We start from the raw sequence: 21862 nt of genomic DNA on the forward strand, positions 1-21862 counted from the left end.
CAGGGCGTTGTGGGGATGCACTGATGGGGGGGAACCGAAGCCAAGAGAGACGGCTGACTACACTGGATCCGAGGAATCAGACACCTGCCTTATTATGAACAGTGATGCACAGCGTGGCCTCTGCTTTCTCACAGGCCTCCACTCACGCAAGCTAAATTGCACAACCCGTATCCGCTGCTGACCGCTACGGTCCTATTTAAAGGCGCAGCCTCACACCCACTGCCAGAGCCTGGCCAAGGGGCAGACCCCAGGCTTCCCACCCCAAACTTCCTCCTGCAGCGTCCCAACCCTTCTACGGAGGCACACAGAACACTTCAACACTTGTTGACACTTCAAAATAATACATTAATATTGATAAAATCAGCAGCCGCATCTTTCGTTGACTTCTGTAGGAATTTTGCTGGAGAAAGGATGGCAGGACACGACTCCAAGCACGCTGAGTGACATCTTATATTTTCCAAACCGTCCTTAGATTTTTCATAACATCTAGCAAGCAAGTTGCTGACAGAAGCGGAATGATTCCCTGTTTGTTGGGCAAAAATACTTTGTGATTCAGTAGAATACCAAATTTGGTAGAATGTCTTCCACTTTGGTAGAAGATATTACAAACAACTGTGCATTTTAACACGCTTTCGCATTACACATCATTCATTCTGGTGAGGGGGTGGTGATCATTTTCTGCAGACAGCTAGCAATGCTTCCAAGAATGAAAATGTTCATCGAAAGATAATGAAAACCAGACATTTAGTAACATTTTCATTTTGCATGTTTAAATATTTATAGCTATGTTCATAAAACCGCATGTTTGCTCTCCTAATGCTCTAGTGATTGTGTTTATGAAATGCAGTATTTCTCCGATGCCCCTTCCTTGCGTCAGCTTCTCTGCTGGGCACGATTTACTCGCACTGCAGACTGACAACTAGTTTTTATGTAAAAGACTGTCCAAGATTAAGAACAGAAAATTCTTGAAAAGAAGAAAATGTATTTTCAGGACATTAATGTCCCACTGATGCATATGTGATTTTAAACTTTGTAGGGGGCATTTATGATGGCTTAATTCTTTCACTGCGATTTATTTTCAGTCTGGAAGGAAACTATTTCTTAACCTACACTAAAACAAAGAAATCGAGAAATATAACTGTGATAAAACTATGATGTCAATGTAAACTATTGTTCTGGCTAGAATACTTTTTTCACTAACTTAGACAAAAATTAAATCACAATAAAGAATTTTGCTTTAATACAGCAGTTGCTCACGTTTGTGTTATAAATGTCTAAAAAGCTGGTCAAGTGGCCACAGCCTGAAATTGGGACTAGAACACATAGCAAACCTAGATGTGAGCACACTGTATTCTGCTCTGCCCTCTGATTACAGACATCGTGATAGAGCTTACATGGTCCAGTCTGGTGTATTTAATGTACAGAGAACCCTCGGCTGCAAGGCAAGGCTTGCAGAGCTCAGCCGTACAGCTACGGACCCACTGCAGGGCCCAATAAGTTCTTTATCAAATCATTTAATTCTTAAAATGCCCCGTGTCAGCTTGTAATTTCAAAAAGGCTATGCAGGTCTTTTTTTTATTTATTTTATTTTCTGGGGTTTTTTCCTCCTAAACATCTCCAACCTGAGATTTTTTTTTAAAGGGTCAGGGAACTCCTCTGAAATCAAGTCCTCAGCAACATAAAGTGAGCACCAACAGAGCGTTTTTTATTTTAATCTCGGCCCAGCATCCTCCCGAAGGTACAGGGAGTATCTTCAAGGTGCAGTTTCAACTCCTTTGGTCCTTTGCCTGCCTTCTCCATCCACATCAAGAACAAAAAGGAAACAGAAAAAAAGTAGCAGATTGCAATGTTACATTGGTATCTCGTTTTAAAAACAAAGTGATTGATGCAAACTCATTAAAGTAAATCACTCCACTTACTGCATTATTTTGAAATACTTCTGCAGGCCAAGATTAAAAATTAAATATATATTTTACCGCTACAGTGTTGCCAATTCTTACAGTATTACCAATAGTCTCATTTTAAAAAATATAATTCAAGCTCCAGAATCAGGCAATTACATGAAAACTTGAGCTCCACTTTAAAACACATGTATATGCTCCTTTAGCCTTACAGCTATCACCAAAAAAAAAAAAAAAAGGCAAAAGAAAATCTAGCCAGCAAGGCTCACAGCACTGAAGAAAAAAAAAAAAGGGGGGGGGGGGGGGGGGGGGGAAGGAGAAAAAGTAAAAAAAGAAAAAAAAAAAATCCACTCTTTTTCTTTCTAAATCTTGTCAAATTAAGCAAGTCCATTTCAGGGGTGCCTGGAACGTGATTTTTAAATATTTATGATTGACAGTTTCAGCAAGTTCCTGCAGCATCTTCTTTCTAGTAAAAATAAATATTATGGGGAAAATTAGTATTCTGGGGAACATCTGTCTTCCTCAGCACCACGAACCCTTGCACCAGTGAGCAACCAGAGTCCAGTCCTTGCAAACTCTGCGTGCATCGGGGAACTTTAGTCACATTATCTGCTGCACAGAGATTTTTCTCTTAATTAAAGATAGTATTTGAGTCCAAATTCAGATTTTTCCTATAGTTAAGACTGAGTTTCTCTCACCGATCTCAACACAAGGTTTACTTTCTTCTTGGGGTTATCAATAATCAGAGAAGCTGAAGTCTATGGATTTAATAGGATGCTAAATGCAAACAAAAGAAATGTTTCTTTTCAGTAGGAACACAGTGAAGTGGTGGAAACCCTAAATTTGACTGCATTCAGCTAACACAGGTTTAAAAACCAAATGAAAATAGGGTAAAAAAGTGAACAAAAAGAACAATATCATCTTCTTGCCCAAAACAGGAAAAGAATTATGCTATGAAACTACAGAAAGTGGCAAAAATACTTTTAAAAAAACCCAGCAAATCTAAACACAAGATTTTGCACTGGAATGAGGTCTTAGTGAAACTGGGAGAAATTTAAAGAGATAAATAAATAGGCAATTTTATTTAAAGCAAATGCTATATGCTGATTCACTGCCTCTTGAGCCTTTCTGGCCGTAGCTGTATTTTCCAAAGTGGTTATTCTCTGCGGCATACAAATGCAGCAAGCCCATGGCTAGCAGAAACCAAAATCCTGACGTTTTCTACCCTGCTGTGACCCTGCCAGCTAAAGGCCACGTCGTGGCCTGTGAATAAAGCACGACGCTGGTTTGTGCTCCCTCTGAAGCACGGGGAGCGGTGACAACCCCACACCTGCCCGGGCACAGCCCTCGGCACAGGCTGCAGAGCAAAACACTTTTTGCACACACACACCCCCCCCAAACCTTGTCGATGTTGCACTTTTTTCCTGCCCACAGACCAGTTTCTGCCCAAACACCAGAGACGGAGATGCTGGAAGCCAGGTAGGGCACAGCCTCCTCAAAAGCTTCGGGATCTCTGCCCAGCCCCTTGCTCCGCCATGCCAAGCGCCCAAAAAAACCCCACCTAAGAGCCATTTTGCTTCTGCAGGACTACCACAGGCCCAAACCAGGATTATACGACACTCTGCAAAAGGGCAAAACCATGGGACTAGCCCTATTCTGCACGTATCCTTTATGCTCCTCAGCCATTAAGCCTCTCCAGCTTCCCCTGCATCTTTCCAGCCGCCGGTGACTTTTCCCCTCTCCGACTTTCCCGGCTGTCGCAGGTCAGGGTACCTTGCCCAGCGTCCACAGGAACAAATCCCCAACACACGGGCTGGGTCTCCCTCAAAAGAAACTTCACATATCGCCCATTCAACCATTTCAAAGTCGAGCTTTGGCAATTTCAAAGCTGCCACTATTGAACAAGTTGCCAAAACAAAATCATTCAGCTAAACTCTTTTTTTTTTTTTTTTCCCCCAGCCTTTTTTCTTAAAGTTTCTTTTCACACAAACAGATGAAATGGAGAAACACTACTGACGCATTAGCTGAACGAAAACCTAAGCAGCACACGATCTTCTTTACTGAGAATAAAAATTAGCATCTTAATATGAAAATATATCTGCACCTCCTTAGACAACTGCCTCCCCGATTTCTGCAGAGGGTTTTTCCACCGCTAGCACAGAACAGATGTCTGTAAAGCCGTCCTAAACCATCTCCTATCAAGTCTGCAGGGCAGGTCCTTGCTTTGCCATTCTCACTCACCAGCGTAAGCTCTTACGCAAGCGTTTTTACTGCCTGCAGTTTTGTCCAGGTGAGTAGGCTCTTGCAAGACGTAGATTATATTTCTAACCCCTACAAACGGCATAGCGAGGTTAACCAAATGTCTTAGTTCAGGGGATGTGCAGATTAGTCAGTATGATACAAATTATTTCCTTCTGCACGCTCCATAATACAATTAGATTTCTGCAAAGAATTTAAGGTCTCCTGTAGAGTTCTACCTCTCCAAAACAAAAGTGCATCTCTGCAGAGATATTTTCCATATAGTTTGATCATGCTAACGGCATAAACAACAGGGATGGTTTATCAGTCATGAAAGTTAGGCTTAGTGTGTGGTGCTTTTAATCTGGGAACATTATATTATAAAAAAAAAAGCGCAAGCACACAATACTACACCCTATCCGCTGCTTCGGAGCTTTACAGCTGCCAGAGTTACTATAGGAACTTAATTCCTGGTGCCGTAGCGCCGAGACACTTGAACACAACCTGATCAAATGCCTTCAGGACTCTGCCTTCATACTGTGTGCAACCACTAGCTGCTAATGGCACGCACAAAGCTTGAAAAAAAAAATATTATTTTCATAGGATTACACCAGACACAGAGACAGATATGCAAAAACAATGACACCAAAGGAATCAAAATATTCATGGCTCATAAAGCGTGGTAGAGAAGGAATGGCTCCAGCTCATTGCCTGCCTCTGCTTAGATTCTTTACAGCACAATGAATCAACATTACTCCTTTTAGAAAACCATCCCGAGTTCTGTTTATCTGGGGACAAATCCATCTAATCCCACTCACACAAGCAAGCGCAGCAACTTCAAGGGGGCTGCCAGTCTGGGAGAGGACAGCAGAATACGGTCCCTTTTTGTGAACAGTCCTGGGACTCTTCTGGGGTACGACACAAGATCCATTATTAATGACACGCTAAAAGCTGAGCTAACATGGCACCTGCTCTGCCCGCGCTGTCCTGCCCCAGTCGGCTCGGTAACGCTTTCTCCCGAGCTGTGAGCACAGGGAATGCCTGCAGGTCCCCGCTGCCAGGCCCTGGCATTGAAAATCATGAGCTGTCTCACCCAACTCACAAAAACAGCCTAAGAAATCTGGGGAAAAGGCAGGGTCTTTCCTGCTCTAGGACTCTCTGCATCTCCCTGCAACAAGCAAGGGCGAGGAACAGAGCGTTTTTGCTTCTTTTTACAGAAAAACCCTTCTTATTTGTCCATGAGAGCTGAGGACTCGGCTGCAAGCTGATACAGCTCTTCCCCGGCCTTCACTCCCGAGGTCTCAGGGCCAGCAGCAGCGGTGGGGGACAGAGGCACTGCACGGACAGCAGCACCCACCAGCACAAGCGCGCTGTGCTCGGGGGACACGGCCCTCCTGCCCCACCTCCGGGTGCTGGTGCTTAACCCTGTGCTTTGCAAGCATTTCACAGCCAAACAGGTCCCCAGCCCTTTTTGCACCGGTCCCAAATCCACCCTCCATCCCAAACCATACACACACCCTGCAGCTGCCCCCGCCCCATCCAGCCCCATTTTGGGGAGGAGGGCTGCAGAGGGGTCGAGGGGGCCCTCTGGCCTCAGTGGGGTGCAGACAACAGTTTGCTCCCCACCTTCCCCATACTGAGTACAAGCCCTGGCTGGATGGGGAGGCCCCAACGTGGGGGACTGGCTGGCTACCAGGGGGAAGCCAAATGATCCAGGATGCTGCTTTTAAGCCCTTGCTATGAAGGTGGCCGGGGCTGTGCTGCCAGCCCAAGGAAGCAAATTGGGGGGAGGCAGGAGGGCAGGCATGCCAGCACGGCCCGAGGCCCCCAGGAACCAGCCGGAGCCGCTGCGAGCCGGAGCCCCGGCGGGGCCGCTGCTCCGGAGCCCCAAGATGCTGCATCCTCCCGGCCGCACCCAGGACGGGGCGTCGGACAACCCCGGCCACAGCAGAGCCCCCCAGCTCTGGGACGGCGTTTCGGGGACCGACAGCAGCAGATTCCCTCGCAGCACCCGTCCCGGGGCGCTCCGCCGCCCAGCCCTGCGCACCCGCGGAGCCCTGCGCACCCCGCGCCTCCCCGGTTCCGAGCAAAGCAGTAACGAAACCGAGCCTACCGGCACGTTTCCAAGCCTGGCGCAGTCCAGAGCGACGCAGACGCGACCCAGGTGGGTGTCCGAGGAAAACCCGACAGCCCCCGGCGGCTCCGCTCCTCCTCGCCCGCCGCGGTGCGGGGCGGCCCCGCTCACCCCCCGGGAAGGGCCCGGGCCGGCAGCGCTCCGCGTCCAGCCCCCGGGCTCGGCTCTGCGCACAGCGAGAGAAAGACTTCACAGCATAAAAGAAGCGGAGATGCATGTCTGGCCGGGGTACCTCGAAGGGAACTATTTTAAGGGGCCAGGCTGGGCAGTGAGGAGCGGGAAACCTGCCTGCACCGGGCTCGGGGAATTTTATTTTTCAGATGGGCAGCCCCAGAGGCTGCGATTAACCTTCTGCCCGTCTTTTCCTGTCTGATAAACCTTTTGGGATTTTTTTGTTTTGGTTTTTTTTTCTGGAGGGAGAAGAGGGTAGATTTGTTTAAAGTTAATTTTTAAAACATACAAGGTTTCGCGGGTTGCTTGCCCGAGCAGACTCTGCAGCAGGCTGGAAGGGACGGACCGCCCCGTCCTCCCGCAACGCCCCGAGTCAAGTTCAAGACGGGCCTGTCTGGGGTCTCTCCTGGTCAGCGGCGGTGCTGAGCCCGTGGTGCGGGTCCCTGCCTGCCCCCGGAGGTGGGGTTAGCCCGCGGTAAGGTCCCTGCGGTCCGGGGGAGGATGTGGCTGCGGAGCCGTACGCCCGGGCTAGCCGCGCTGGAGGGGAGAACCAGCCACGCTCCGCCGGGGCAGGAGGCCGCCTGCATCCCCGCCGGAGCTCCGGCCGGCCCGCCGGGGCCACGGGTGTCTCCCGGCCGCCGAGAACATGGAGGTTTGCCGCGGGGGGGGGGGGGGGGGGGGGGGGGGGGGGGCGGTTTCCACCGTCGCTCTGGCTGCTTGGGGCTTCTGGGCGGCACCGGAGAAGTTTCCCGGGTGAGATTTCTCTGCTCGACCCCTTTTCTCTCCTGAGGATGGGGAAGCTTTTCTGCATCCTAGTCAGAAATAAAGAAAAAAAGCAAGCAAACAAACAACACACAACCAAAAAACAACAGACGATAACGGAGAAAGTCCCGCGGGCCGCGAAATCGCCCCGGGGTCCCCTTCGGGAAGCAGCCCGGTGCCGGCGGGGCCGGTCCCCGCGACGCATGCAAGGTACCGGCAAGGTCGCTTGCCCGGCCCGGTACTCACCGTCGGGGCCTCCCCGTCGAGGCGGCCCCGCTGCCCCCGGTGCTCCTCTCCCTCGACGGCGCCGCGCCCCGGGCTCCGTCCGCTCGGGAAGGTGGCGGGGAAGCGAAGCTGTTAGGCGGCGGAGGGCGGGGACAAAGGCACAGCAGAAAAAGCAGCGGCGAGGAGGCGGCTTTACCCGGCGTCGCCAGCCCGAAAACAACGGCCCGGCCCCGGCGGCAGCGCAGAACCGGGCCCGCGATGGCGCCCGCGGCTGCCCCCGTCCCCCGGAGGAGGTCAAAAACGGCTTTTTCCAAAACAATAAACTTTTAATGCTAAAGCAGTTATAACCAAAAGCTGTACAGAGTTGGATTTTTTTTGTTTGTATTTTTTTTGTTAGAAAACAATTTTTTCTTCCCCATAAATATTGTTCAGTTCCCGGCACTTTGTATCAATAATTAAATTACGAACGATAAATATGGCATCATGGATATGTATTTACAAAAAAAGTTATTACAAAAAGGCAACTGTTATACTAAACGTCACAATCTGGGTAGAATAAACACCACATTCTCATCCTGAAAAATACTGACCGACCCCATCAGACGAGAATACATTCACAAGTGTAATGCTTGGAGAGAGAGAAGGAGAAAGAGGAGAGCAGAGAAAGAAGCAGCAGGAGAGCTAGAGAGGAAAGTTCAAGACATAACAGGACTTTGGCACGGTTTAAGACTGTAAGTTTAAACAATCACCACTAAGGCGAAGGAGAATTTTCATCCTCATGTCAACATCCCACCGAAAGAAGGAAAAACAAAACAAATTAAAAATTAAAAAAAAAAAAAAGAAGTGGTGAATCGGAGGAAGAGGGACTGGAGCAGGAAGGAAAAAAAATATCAAAGAAACAACTGGGACTGCAAAAAAAAAGACAAGAAAAAAAAAAAAAAAGAAATCCAATCCTGAGAAAAGGACATGGCTAGTCCAGCGTCTGGGCTTGCAAAAAATAGTAATAATTATAATATAATAATAAAAGACACCCCCCCCCCACCCCCCCCCCGGATCCTGGCAGTTAACTAGGTGTAGCCCTGTGCGGTTGTCGGTGTAGAAACTCCATTTCTGTGGGAGCGAGCTGCAGTTGGCTTGGTTTGTCCTTTTTTTTTTCCTTGTTCCCAATGCATTTGGTCCAGTCTCTGGCCGGGCAGCAGCTGCCTTCACACATACCACTCATTAAAATTGGGGGGCAGTCCAGGGTTGTGGCCGGGGTTACTCTGAAGGGCAGCCGGCGGCGTTTTAGTGGAGTCCTTACTGCCGGCGGAGCCCACTGCAGGGGGGGTGGAGGACTCGTACCCCGAACTGGCTGCAGGGGAAGAGTCCGACCCCTGGGATTCGTGCACCTAAAACCAAGAGGCAGAGATGGGAACAAGCTCGGGGTCCCTACCACCCCGCTGAGCCAGGTTGGGATGCACCCCCATGCAGGAGGGACAGTGGGATCCAGCGGCTCAGGCTCCGCCTGGGCACCCTGAGCACCGGCGGCAAATGCCTGCCTCAGCTCCCGGCCACTTTGCTGCAGCGTCCCGGCATGGGGGCTGCAGCCAGAGGCCGGGTTGTATTCGCACAGCCCTCCAGCACCGAGCAATGCTCTGGAAACCGGGCAGCGCTAGCACCAGTGGGAGCACAAAAAGAAACTACGCCATTTCCCCCGGCTGTACTCCAGCCACGGCCTAGCACCGGGGATCACTGGGCCATTCCTGGAGTGTGGAGCGCTGCGGCAGGCACTGCTCAGCTCTGCCCTGCCCTGGGAAAATGAGCCCTGAGCACGCCAGCGACTGAGCATCCCTGCTCAGGGAGGAAAGGGCTGGGGCGCAGTAGTGATTACCTTCATGTGTTTCCTAAGTGAGCTGGGGTGGGTGTAGGATTTGTCGCACACCTTGCAGATGTAGGGCTTGTCCGAGGTGTGGACGTGCATGTGTTTCTTCCTGTCGCTGCTGTTGGCGAAGCGCCTGTCGCAGCCCTCAAACTCGCACTTGAAGGGCTTCTCACCTGTGAAATTCAGAGAGGGTGAAGGAGGGCGGTTCCCCTCTCCATCCCCACCTGCCCTCCACCCAGGACAACCTCTGCCCCTCTCACCCCATCTTGGGGATGCACAAGCATCCCAAAATATGAAGGAGGGGAAGATGGACAGCAGGGTTTGTTAGGTGTCGGATAAATTCAGGTCAGCCTTTGTTACTTTTAATTCACCTCCCACCAGACCCGTGCTGTGGTCCGGCGGGGACGGCGGCTGGGCGAGCTTGGGGAGGAAGAAGACCCGAGATAAATTCAGCGGCTCGGACAGTTTTACAAGACGTACTCAAGGATACAAGCCAAAATACGTTTGCTTCCTGCCTTTCCCCCCCCTCTTCCCTTCACCCGGGCGGAGGGCTGAAGGGAAAACGGGGCTGCAAATAAAAATACTTTTGCCAAAGTATCGCTGATTTAATTAGGAGAGACGCCAATCAGGCCTAAAAATAAAATTAAAAGGAGCGGAAGCCACCGAAAATGAGATTTCATTAGCATTTCCATGGTTCCCTCCGCAGAGGCGCGCAGGGGGCCGAAAGCGGCGGCGGCGCCGCGCACCCGCCCGCTCCGGCAGCCGCCGGCCCGTCCGCGCAGCCCCGCGGAACTCCGCGCAGCCCCGCGGGAGGCGTGTGCCCCCGGGCCTTACCTGTGTGCGTCCGCTTGTGAATCTTGAGGTTCTCGGAGCGGGCAAAGATCTTGCCGCATCCCGGGAAGGGGCAGGGGAAGGGCTTCTCCCCCGTGTGCACCCGAATGTGGTTCACCAGTTTGTATTTCGCCTTGAAGGACTTGCCTTCCCGCGGACACTCGTCCCAGTAGCAGATGTGGTTGTTCTGCTCCGGACCCCCGACGTGCTCCATGGTGACATGGGTCACCAGTTCGTGCATGGTGCTGAAAGTCCTGTCGCAGCTCTTCTTGGGCCGGCTGAGCTGGTTCTCGTCGAGCCACTTGCAGGACAATTCTTGCTTGATGGGCTGGCGCATGTACCGAAAGAAAGCCCCGGGACCGTGGTGGTGATGGTGGTGGTGGTGGGCCGCCACGTTCATGCCCATATTCATGTTCATGTGGTTGTAGTTGTGAAACTGGGCGCCGGCGTAAGGGTCCGTGCGGGGGCTGGAGACGGCCCGGTAGGGATCCGGTCGCCCGAAGAGGTCCCCGCGCAGCCCCAGGTGCATCTGCCCGTTGTCCACATGCCCGTTGGGGGACGTGTGGCTCGGGCTCTGCTCGTGGAGCCCCGGGAAGAGCAGGTAGCCCGGGGTGTCCGGGATGCCGCCGGGGCCGTGCAAACCGCCGGGGGAGCCGCCGAAAAGCCCGTGTTGCGCCGTGCCGGAGGCGGCGTCGGCGATGCCGGAGCCGCGGTTGCGGAACAGAAAGTCGCGGGTGGAGTTGAAGGCGGCGGCCCCGCCGTAGGAGGGCACCTGCCCGGCGTGGTGGTGGTGATGGTGGTGGTGGCCCAGGGCGCTGGCGTAGCCCGGCGCCTGCGGCGTGAACGCTGAGCTCTGCCCGGCGGCGAGGTCGTGCGGGGCAGCGTTCAGCTTGAAGGCGGCGGCGGCGTGCGAAGAGTCCCCGAAGGGGCCCAGCCCCATGCCGGCGGCGGCGGCGGCGTCGCGGCCCGGCATCTCGTGGTGGCGGGGCGCCGCGAAGCCGCCCACCCCCAGCGCCGGGAACTGCGGCCCTCCGTCCAGCAGCATCGTCATGGGCGCGGGGCCGTCGGCGCGGCGGCAGCCTGTTCCACCCCCCCCCCCGCCCTCCTCCCGCCCGCCCCCAAAAAAGTACAAAACCACCCCAAAACGCACCCCCACCCACCCCACCCCCCCCCCCCCCGCTGCGGGCAGGCGCGACCCCCGGCCGCGGGCGGGCAGCGAGGCGAGCACCCCCCGTCCGACACAAAAACAAAACAACAACAATAAAAAAAACCAACAACAACCCAACGACCGGCCCCAAAAAGCCACCCGCCCCCAGAGGCGCCCGCCCCCCGCGCCGGGCCGGGCCGGGCCGGGCCGGGCAGGGCAGGGCGGCGCAGCAGGGCGAGGCGCAGCTCGGCCGCGCTCCCGCTCGCCGCCGTCGGGGCACTGACGGGGCGCCCGCCCGCGCCTCGCACATAAACCAACTCCGGGGCCAGGCCGCGCCGCGCCAATGGGGAGCCGCCGGCCGCCGCGTCACCTGACCCGCCGCCCGCCGTCCCATTGGCGGTGCACCGCTTGATTGGCACGCGCCCCACGCCGCCGGGGACGCTGATTGGGCGCGGGCGCTTCGCAGGTAAAACGGGGGGGGGGGGACACACGGACGCACACACACACGCACACACACACACACACGACACGGGACAGGGACAGGGACGGGGGGAGCGGCGGGAACCCCGCGGCCTGTGTGCTGGCGGGGCGGCCCCGGGCCCAGCGCGCCGTGCCGAGGGGCATGCAGGGTGCGTGTCCCTGTGTCCCGCCGCGTGGCCTTGCGCGGTGCCCCCGCTGCCACCGCCCCCTCCCCCCGCGTGTCCCGCCGTGTCCCGCCGTGCCGTGCCGTGCCGTGCCGTGTCCCGCCGTGCCGTGTCCCGCCGTGCCGTGCCGTGCCGTGCCGTGCCGTGCCGTGCCCCCCCACACCGCGCGGGACGCTCGGCCTGGGGGCGCGGAGGGGGGATGTGTAAAGCTGCCGCAAAGCCGCCGCGCTGCTTCGGAAATAAAAACCCGTTACAACCCGAGCCGGCGGCTTTGGGGCTGTTTTTTCTGGTTCTGTTTCTTTCTTTCTTTCTTTTTTTTTTTAAATTTATAATTTATTTTTATTTTTGTCTTTATGGACTAGACGCGAGGTCAGAACCGCCCCGAGCCGAGCGGGGAGAGCCGCTCCTGCCCCCCAGCCCCACGGGAGGAGCGGGGCGCAGCTTACCCGGGCCCGGGCTAACTTTGCCGGTCCGAGTTCAGCCGCCTCTTCCCTCCCTCGCTCCCCGGCGGGAGGGCGGCGGGGGCAGCGCCGGGCGGCGGGGGGTCGCACCCCGCTCCACGGGCAGCGGGGCTCCGGCCCCTCCCTCCCCGCCGGCCCGCGGAGCACGGCCGAGCAGCGCCCGGCACGGCGGCTCCTGCGCCGTATTTTTCCTACATTCGTTTATCTCCCTCCCCGCCCCCCCCCCCCCCCCCCCCCCCCCCCCGTCTTTCTCTTTCTTTCCCTTTTTTTTTTTTTTCTTTTCCTTTTTAATTTTATTTTGCAAAGGCAACGTTGGAATAATTATCAGTTGCAGACAGCGCTATAAATCCACTCATTTTCTGTTCTGGAAAGCATTTGCAAAGAACTATGGGGAGCAAGAGTGGAAATAAAAGGCAGAAAGAAAGATGGCTGTAATTGTAATATCCTGAGATTTGCTGAGCCCCCAAGTCTGGCTATTGGGCAGGTCTCAGCCTCGCCGCCGGCTCTCTGCAGGAAACGTAAAATCTGATCAAGTTCAGAGACGCATTGAGAGCCCGCTTCAAGCAGCGCTTTATAACCGCGGCCCTTTCACATCGTTCCCCCCAATCAGCCCCGGGAAAGGCTTCGCATTCTTTATTTTAGGGTTTGCAAGGAGCGGGGGGGGGGGGGGGGGGGGGGGGGGAGAAAGAAAAGAAAATGAAAAAAAAAAAAAAAGAGCCACCGATATAAAATCTCCCCGAGAGGTAACACCGGTGCCCGTCAAACACACAAATTTCCCAGGCCGCGGCCGCCAAGAACAGTCCCAAAGTTGGAAGGTGAGTCCCTCGCTGCCGTTAGTGCACGATCGCAGCAGAACAACAAGAGACGGGAGCGGGGGGGGGGCGGGGGGGCTGGGGCTGCCTTCGCTGCGCGGCCGCGCTGCGCCCCGCGGCTGTTGCGCGGGATGGGGGGGTCCCGGCAGGATTGTAGCCCTTTCCGCGGCGCGGCCGGGAGCTCGGGCGCGGGGGAGCCGGGGCAGGGCTGGGGACACCCGGGCACCGACTTGCGGCCCCCGGGGCCGCGCTACCCCCTTCGCGGCGGCTCTACCTGCCTGTCTCCGGACGGCCGCGGCGGGGTAATTAATTACCTCCCGCACGTGTTGGGTTTTCTGGGCAGCAACAACACCACCCCCCCCCCCAAAAAAAAAAAAAAAAAAAAGGAAAGAAAAAAAAGGGGGATATAATTCAATTAGCCCGTCAGCTGAGCGCCGGGGAGGGCAGCGCCTCTGAAGTCGCCGACCTGGGGCGACCGAGGGCGACTGACCCCTGCTTGTGCAGGAGGCCTCACGTGTGGCATTGTCTGTCCCTAATGGGATGTGCCGGGGCCGGGCCGGTGGCGGCGGCGGCGGGGAGGCGGCGGGCGGGAGAGAGAGAGAGGGCACCGCGCTACCCGCCCAGGTGCCCACGCCACGCGGGGCTGGGGCTGCCCCGGCGTGGGGGGGGGGGGGGGGAGCGGGTAGTGGTGCTGAGAAACCCTCCGGCCCGGGGAGATGGAGCAAGCATGGCTCCACGGCGGGAAGATGCTTTAAAAAAAAATAAAAAAAAAAATTTAATTTGTTTTTTCGCCTTGAAAAATCCCTGCGCGCCGGCAGCGGCGGCACCGCGGAGCTTCGGCAAAAGCATCCCGGGAGGGTGAGGGGCGGGGGGGGAAGTGTAAAAAGAAGCGATCGTAGCTTTGGAAGAGGACTCGCCGTTTCGGGGAGGGTTTGGTGGCTTTGCAAAGCGGCGCCCGCAGCCCTGCCATGCCGCAGTGTACATGCGGATCGGGCTACATCAATTAACCTATAAATCTTTTTTTATACGTTTCCCATTTCTACTCAGCCAACTTTGCCTGCGTATGTGCGCCCAGCAATATCCGCACGGGCGTACGGGCACTATTTACACCCGATCGCGTCCTGGCGGGAATTTGCCGGTTCGGGAACCAAAAATGGCATAAAACACGTTTATTTTTTTAAGGGCATTGTCGGTATGGCCTATGATCTTTTTCCCCCGTGCTTTAGTAATTAAAAAAAAAAAAGGTATAATATATTTTGTACGTATTTTCCCACTTCAGTAAATTCTATTTTTATTCAGCGGTATTTTTGGCCGATCCCAATTTATTTTCCAGAGGCGGGGGAACATCGCATCTCTCTCCTTTTCAAATCTATCTCAATTGCAAGTGTGCAAACAACAGTAACCGGAAAAGTAGTCTCGCAGGCTCCCCTGCTCCCAACGCGAGGGGAAGGCGGAGAAAGACACCCTACTTTACGTCAAGAACAGATATCCGTGTAATTCTCCTCCACCGCTTTTTTTTTTTTTTTTTTTTTTTTTTTTTTTTTTTCCCCCTCCCTTTGGGATGATTTGGGAAATTAACAGCCACAAAATGTAAAACCTCTGGAAAGCGGCGCGGGTCCCTCCGCTCCCGGAGCCCCGCCGGTGCCCGGCTCCCGTGCATGCCCCGCACGGCGGAGGACCCAGACCTCCCCGCCGGGGTCTCCCCGGTGCTGCCCCCGCCCCCGCCCTGGCCTGGGGACCCCCGGGACTTAACGCTGCTCCGTCCCAGCACCCCGGCACGGTGCGGGGAGCCTTGCCACGGGGAAGACCGCAAAGTCTGGGCCCTGCAGCGCAGGAGGAAAAAACGGTCCCCAGTGGGTGCCCACTCGTTACGGCGGATTTCGCAGCGGGGCAGGTGAAGTTTCGGCAACGGCCCCGGGAGCGGGGGTGGCCGGCTCCACGGGTATCCCTCGTCCCTTCCGCCGAGGGTGCGAGGAAAAAGCGAAACAAACCCGGGGAAACAGCAACAAAAAAATCCCCCGAGCCGACCTGCGCGCCAGCCGGCGAGGGGAATATTTCATACGCCCTAAATAGCTTTTAAACCGCGCTGTATCGCGGATAAATGAATATCCCTAACAAGCGTAAAGACAAGTAGTTTTTCTCCTGCCATAAACATATTGCATCTCCAGTGTAATTAAATGCAAACCAGGAGCGAACGAGACATTTCCATTGTAGCTGTCACTCAGCGGAGGGGGGGAATCACATGTACATTTGAACTTCAGAGATACGGGCTGGAGTAAACAGGTCTGAACTCCGGCAAGGGGAGGGGGCGAGGAGTATCAAAGGCCAGGCGGAGGCAAGCAGATAGACCTGGGTGGCGAGGAAAAGTAGGTGCCAGCGGGCTCCGTCCTGCAGCCCGGGGAGCCCGGTCGGCACCGGCATCCTCGCCCACGGGATGGGGTTTGTCGTTTGTTTGGTGGTGACGGGAAGAAGTTCCCCCCGCCTACCATCCCCCTAAAAAAAAAAAAAAAAAAAAAAGAAAAGAAAAAGAAAAAGAAAAAGAAAATCACTGTTCAGCTGCGTGGAATACACGCGTCGTGCTCGGAAGGGAGTGGGAAAACCACGAGGACTAGTTAAAAGTGCTGCAGAATAAATGGGTCCAGTCGTCCCAGAGGCGGCTGAGGCAAACCCAGGGGCGGGGGTCGCAGCCCTGCGAGGTGCTGGGGCCGCCCCCTGCGCCCTGGGATGCCCACGCACCTAGATGGCCACGCACCGGAGTGACCCGGGGGAAGGCCACCCTCTGGAAGGGGAAAAAGCCACCTGCAAATCCATTGGTACGGGGCACGGTGCAGACCCGGGAGCAGGAGGATGAGGAAGCCGGGCCTTCGGTACCCCGGCCCAGCCGAGAGCATCCTCGCCCTCCCCCCCCCCTTGAAATCCCCCCGTGCCTTCGAGGAGCGGAGGGGGTGGGGGGGGAAGCGGACGAATATCTCAATCAGTGAGGAGGTGACCTGTGACCCGGAGGGTGGCTCTATTGTCCCGCTCTTGCGGGGGACACAGACTTTAGTCAGCCTTTCTGCGTGACTGAGCCCTGAGGGGCAACCGCAAGCCCCGGGCTCCGGGGAGGCATCCCGGCCTCTGGAGCCGCCGGCCCGGCTTCAGCTGCCGGGGCAGAGCCGCCCTTTCCCCGGCGTGCCGGAGCCGCTGCCCCTCAGCCCTGGCTGTTTCCGAGGGGTATCCGGCCCCCTCCTGCCCAGGCGGGGCTGGGCAGAGCCTCCCCACCCGACAGTGACCCGAGGTGGGCCGGAGAGGCCCCGCCGGGTGCCCCCGGCCGTGCTGATGCTGGGGTTTGACCTGTAGTGAGCGCGGCGATGGTCTGAGCAGTCGGTGGGGATAACGGGAGGGGAAGGGCAGGAAGGATTGTGCACGGATCCCTGGAGGAACCCCCGCCCCGGTTCTTCAGCCCAGAAACTTGTCGGCCCCGACGAGCAGGGCTGAGAGGGGGGCTGCGGAAGTCCGTGCCCGCCGGGAGGCGGCTGCCAGCGGGGCCTGGAGCGGGGCCGGGCACGAGGCGGCGCTGCGGAGCGACCCGGCCCGGCCCCGACGGCTGCCGAGACCCCGGACGGCTCCGGGCACCCCCCCCGGAGCTGCCCCGCTCCTCTGCCGGGACACGGCGGGGAGCCCCGCAGCCTGCCCCGCAGCCCCGGGCGCGCCACGGAGGACGGGACAGCCGGGGGATGTGGGGGCCCGTTTCCAAATCAACCCCGGTCCAGCCCGTCCCCGGGCCCGGTGCCCCGCCGCTCTCCCCGCTGAGCAGCCCCGGGGCCTCGCAGCAGGTGTAAACCCCGGTAACAAACCCGTTCCCCGGCCTCAAATCTCCCCGTTTGAACCGTCACCCCCAGGGGCCGGAGACAGCGGTTTCTAGCTGCCGGGGGCCAAGCGGGGGGAGCTGCCAGGCTCTGAGGGGGGCTGCCCCAAGCCCGTCCTGGGACACACACGCACACACACACACACCCCGCTCCCCCCCAGCCTGCAGCAGCTCTTCCCGGGCCGGCTGCGGGGACACCCGCGTCCGCGACACTGCGAGCCCCGGGGTATGCCGGTGTTCGGGCGCTCTCCCCGCCGCCGGCAGTCCCAGGGGTGAACGCGGAGTTTCCTCCCGCTTCCAGTTCTCCTTCCCCAGCACTGGGCACAGTGAGCTGAGGGTCGGCAGCGGGAGACACGGCTCCCCGCGGCCCCGGGCTGGGAGGTGCGACCGACCGGGGACTCCCCGGAGCGGAGCCGTCTAGTGCCGCCCCGGCGGCGGACTGCGGGGTGGCCCGGTGGAGCAGAGGGCCCCGGGGTCCCGCAGGTGGGCTCCGGCCGAGGGAAGCCGGGTCGCTCCGTCCCAGCCCCGGGGGTAGGGCCTTGCACCCAGCAGCGGCTCCGGCAGCGGCGGGCACACCGGCAGCGGGCACCCAAGGTGTGTCCCGCCGCCCGGCACCCCCTAAAGACGGGGACACGATTTTGCCAGCCTCGAGGACCTGTTGGAACAACGATTTAAAGTTTTTAAAAAAAATTAAAATGAAGGCTGTGCCATTTCCACCGCTCGCCTTTCGCCATCCTCCCTTCGGCCGCATCGCCCACCGACTCTCCCTCAGCCACCGGGGGCTTTCCTCAACGTACCAGGGAGAGAACCTATCTCCCCTTCGCCCCTCCGGCCCGGGGACCCGTCCCCGCCCGTCCTTTGCCCAGTTCCTTTTCCTCTTGGTTTTTTTTTTTTTTCTCCCCAGGAAAAGCGGTGCCGCCGCCAAGCTGCGGAGTAGGACCCGCCGCCGGCTCCTTTCGCCTCCTGCGCAACTCCGCCAACGAGGGGAACGAAGCGCTCCAGCGGCACCTCCAGCCCGCAGCCCCGACGGGGTCCGGCCGCCCCCGCGGGCCGTGGGACGGTGCAGGCTGGGCGGCCGCAGCTCCCAGGAGGAACCGGGCTCAGCCCCCTCACACTTCCCTGGGTTAAATAGCCCCGCAACGGGAACCCCTTTCGCCGGTAAAATCCCGCTCGAGTCCTTGGGGCCAAAGCGAGGTGAAGAACAGCAGCGGGGCGCGGGGCGGGGGCTGTTGCCCAAATGCCCCCCCCCCTCCCCGCCGGGGTCCAGGTTTGCACTAGGGCGGTTCACCCTCTGCCTGCGACCGCGGGGCTTCGGGGAGAGCCAGCTCCCCTCTTGCTGCCGAAATCCCCAGATTTCGGCCCGACAGACGACCCCTCACCGGTCTGACCCCCCCTTCCCCCGTTTTTCCTATCGAATACCCCGAGGCAGCGCGTTTCCTCCACCGCCCCGCGCAGGCCCCGCGCAGGGAGCGCACCCCGGGCGCGCAGGGCAGCGGCAGGTCCCCCCGGCGCAAATAACCCCCCCGTAAACGGTGTGTTTGCCACGGGGTGAAGGAGTCGATGCCTTTTAAAGGACTTTTATTCCCCACCGCGGAGGTTCAGTTCCGTAAGGAGAACCTTGTCGGGCAGAGGCGGAGGAGATCGCGATAGAAAAGGTGCCTCAAGTGATCAGCCCCGGAGCGGGGGGGTACTGGGGGGGGGGGGGGGTAGGGAGGGCTTGCGGTAACCTGGGCTTCGATGGGGACCGCAACAAAACAAAACCAAAAAACCCCCACACAAACAAACAAAAAAAGGAGTGAAAGAGAAACAAAAAACAAATTCAAAAAGCGATCAAGCAAACCGAAAGCCCCACCGCAGCCCTTCAACTGCGGCTGCCAGCTGAAGGCAGCTATGTGCCCTCGTTGCGTTTAAATTCCCTCCGCAGGGCCGGCGGTAAGCGCTGCGGCAGGGCTGGCCGCGGGACTCGACATCCTCTCAAGTTTTCAAAGCCAGGAAACAGCCATTTCCCGCTACCTTCGCCCATTCCCCGATAGATTTCAAGGCGTCCACGTTTATTTTAAAAACTCCTCTGAGTGCTGTAGTAAATTGCGTTTGCTTGTAGCTACAAAGGAGAAAGTTAAGCGTTTGTCTCTGCTGTTGTATAGGCAGCCAGTTGTTTTAATTAAAGGGTGGGGATCCGTGATATATACGCCAGATAAAAGCAAATGCACAGAATAAACTAATTAAAACATTGTGTTTGGAACACATTTTATTTCTTTTTTTGATCTTAGTTGTGTTTTAAAGAAATGTCAGCGCACTATAAAGCAACCTTATTTCCCTTATAGTGTGCGGCGCTTTTCAAAGGCTAGTGTGATATATTTTAGAAAAGAAATCCCGCTGTGAAAGCTTGCGTGTCTTCTCTTTACCAAACTAAGCTCTTGTCAATCATGCCAAGGCATATCCAATCACCAAGTCCCTTTTTGGAAAGCAGCTCATCCCGCTGTGCTTTTATATATCACACCGCAGCATGTTTAGATGCATTTTTACTATCACTTCAGGAGCGGTGACTGATGAGAGCGCAGTTACAGTACTGGCTTCCCCAAACGCCGGAGTTGCTAACAATTTGCCTGGCTATTGTGTGCGTGTCTTTCTCTCCCTCCTCCCCCTTTCCTGTCTCACGTTGCCTCTATTTGTCATGGACACTAAGATGCAGGGGAATATCGGGGCGGGAAGGGGGGGTATTAGCTTCCGAGGTGCCCATCACCTGCCTGGGACACGGTGACAGGAGGCTCCGTGGCTACCCAGCCCCGGGGAGGGAGAAGCCCCGGCGACTTGGGGATCCCCCGATGGCACCTGGAAAAAAAAAAAAAAAACAACTGAGGGCACCTCACCTTGCAACGACACCCCCCATCACCACCACACGTCGGGCTGAGGGTTGCAGGAGCGGCCGTGCAAAGCCCCCCGGGCCCCCGCAGCCGCGTCTCCCCGTCTCGCCGCTCCCGAAGCCCACGGGGGTCCCGCGGGCCGTCGGGGTCCGGCTCCGGGCAGAGAAGCCCCGTCCGGGGCGGGGGGGTGGGGGGGCGATAAGCGGCGGAGCACGGCGAGGTGTGTGCCGGGGCATGAGCCACCGGCGGGTCAGGCGGAGGGGGCGGTCACCCGGGCTCGTCCCCCTCCCCACTGCCGGCCACGCCGACACGGATCGCGACAATACCGCCTGTGTTTTCTCTCTCCTTTTAACGCGAAGCTCTGAAATCGTTGCAGAGGCGCCGCGTTTACCTCTTGATCCCGACGGCAAGTGAGAAAAAAAATAGACATTTTTTCTTTTTGCTAAATTTCTGGACCCTAATTGAAGACAAGTGGCAAATGGTTTTTATTAAAATCCCCCTCCCTTTCCTCCGCCTCCAATTCCGGGTGTTTTCAGACAAACTGTGCAAACCTCTGGCAACGCGCACGTACAAGAAACGTTCAGTATTTCGCCGTTTAGTAATATATTAATATTGCCCGCTTTTGTCTCTCTTCCCAGGCGCGAATTTCGGGGACACGGCCGTGCACAGACCTCCCCGGCGGGTCCTTTGATGTGACCGTGTCAGAGACCACAGAGCCGGGAGGGACGGGCATCCCCGACGCCCCTCCGCCTTCCAAGGCGACCTGGCCACAAAGGCTCCCGATGCTCAGCCTATTTACAGAGGATTCTCCCTCCCTTCCTTTGCTCCGTCATTTTATCTCGGAAGATTTCGTACCCCTCGTTTGCAGGACAGGGCTGCAAGTTTTCCCCAGACGTTGGGGTGTCCCCACGGTCCCTGGGCGGATCTGGCCGGACCGGGAGACACGAAATGATTTTGCCTTTTGCCTTAAAAACGGGTCAGATGAGGGCATTTATTTTTATTTTATTTCCCGTTTAACGCACAGGCGGCGGCGGCTGCTACATCGCAACCCGCCCTGAAACGGGAACTAAAGGTGCAAATGAAGCCGGGGCTTCCTGGTGACGGGGGAGGGGGGAATAAATATATTAAATATATATATTTTATATTCTCAAAATCCCTGGCACTTCGGATGCCGGGAGCCACGCCGTGCCCCATTTGCCCTGCAGGAAGAAGCGCTCGGGCATCCGCGCTGCCGCTGCGCGTCCGCGGAAAGCGCCTGTGTGCATCCCCCCCTCCCACCGCAGGGACCACCAGGACCCCCGGCATGGCGCTTGGTGTAGGTGGGGGGTGAGCAGGGGGTGCTGCCGGCAGTGCCCACCCTCCTGCCCCACTCCCCCCCACCTCACGAAGGGGTCTGCAGCTTCCAGCCTCACCCCAGTTGTTTCGTGTGTCCCCCCCCCTCTCTATGAGCCGTAATCAGCTGTTTTCTTTGAACGCCCCGGGAGTTTTCCTCCACATCAGGCAGAGCGAAGGTCTTCCAGGTCCAGCATTTGTCCTGCATTTCCCTCCTTCCCCCAAAAAAACTTGTCCCTTTGACCCTCTCGAAAAGCGGTGCTTTGAGCAGGGTCTCAGCCCTCCTGGCCGCAGCATCGGGCCACGCAAGGAGCCCCCCAGGTGTGCCGGAGCTGCTGCTGCATTCCCGGGAGGCTCCCGCTGAGCCCGGCTGGGCTGTTCCTCCCTCCCCACACCTCCCCCAAAGGGGACTTTCTGCCCCTTCACCCCAGCTGCCAGGAGGCAGACCTGGAGCCGGTGCCGGCTGGGGGTCCGGGGCAGGGACCATGCTGAGAGGAAGTGGCTGGAGGGGCGGGGACCTCCCAGCTGGAGGTCACTCTTGGGGTACAGGAGGCCACCTAGGTAGACACATGTCCCAGGGGGTTCTCACCCATTTAGGACACCGGGGGCCCTGACGGTGGAGAGCAGAGCTC

The 21862-nt window shown here is 57.1% G+C and overlaps 1 protein-coding gene across 1 annotated transcript; it reads right to left on the reverse strand.

The window, feature by feature from the left end:
- Nucleotides 1-8612: 8612 nt before the first annotated feature.
- On the reverse strand, nucleotides 8613-11174 carry ZIC3 (Zic family zinc finger 3). The gene is made up of 3 exons (XM_075762930.1): nucleotides 10127-11174; nucleotides 9302-9465; nucleotides 8613-8819 (listed from the first exon to the last, which is right to left on the reverse strand). Exons 1-3 carry the CDS (start codon nucleotides 11172-11174, stop codon nucleotides 8637-8639), a joined length of 1395 nt encoding a protein of 464 aa, XP_075619045.1. The 3' UTR covers nucleotides 8613-8636.
- Nucleotides 11175-21862: the final 10688 nt, after the last annotated feature.

This window comes from Balearica regulorum, chromosome 11, assembly GCF_011004875.1.
Source record: "Balearica regulorum gibbericeps isolate bBalReg1 chromosome 11, bBalReg1.pri, whole genome shotgun sequence".
Classification (NCBI taxonomy): domain Eukaryota; kingdom Metazoa; phylum Chordata; class Aves; order Gruiformes; family Gruidae; genus Balearica; species Balearica regulorum.

What these genes read in the sequence shown, in the direction of transcription:
- ZIC3 (XM_075762930.1), bottom strand. Translation starts at nt 11,174, where the DNA reads ATGACGATGCTGCTGGACGGAGGGCCGCAGTTCCCGGCGCTGGGGGTG. An exon ending in TCACAAGCGGACGCACACAG is followed by an intron (nt 9,466 to 10,126) that starts GTAAGGCCCGGG and finishes TGAATTTCACAG; the next exon opens with GTGAGAAGCCCTTCAAGTGC. An exon ending in CACTTAGGAAACACATGAAG is followed by an intron (nt 8,820 to 9,301) that starts GTAATCACTACT and finishes TCTTGGTTTTAG; the next exon opens with GTGCACGAATCCCAGGGGTC.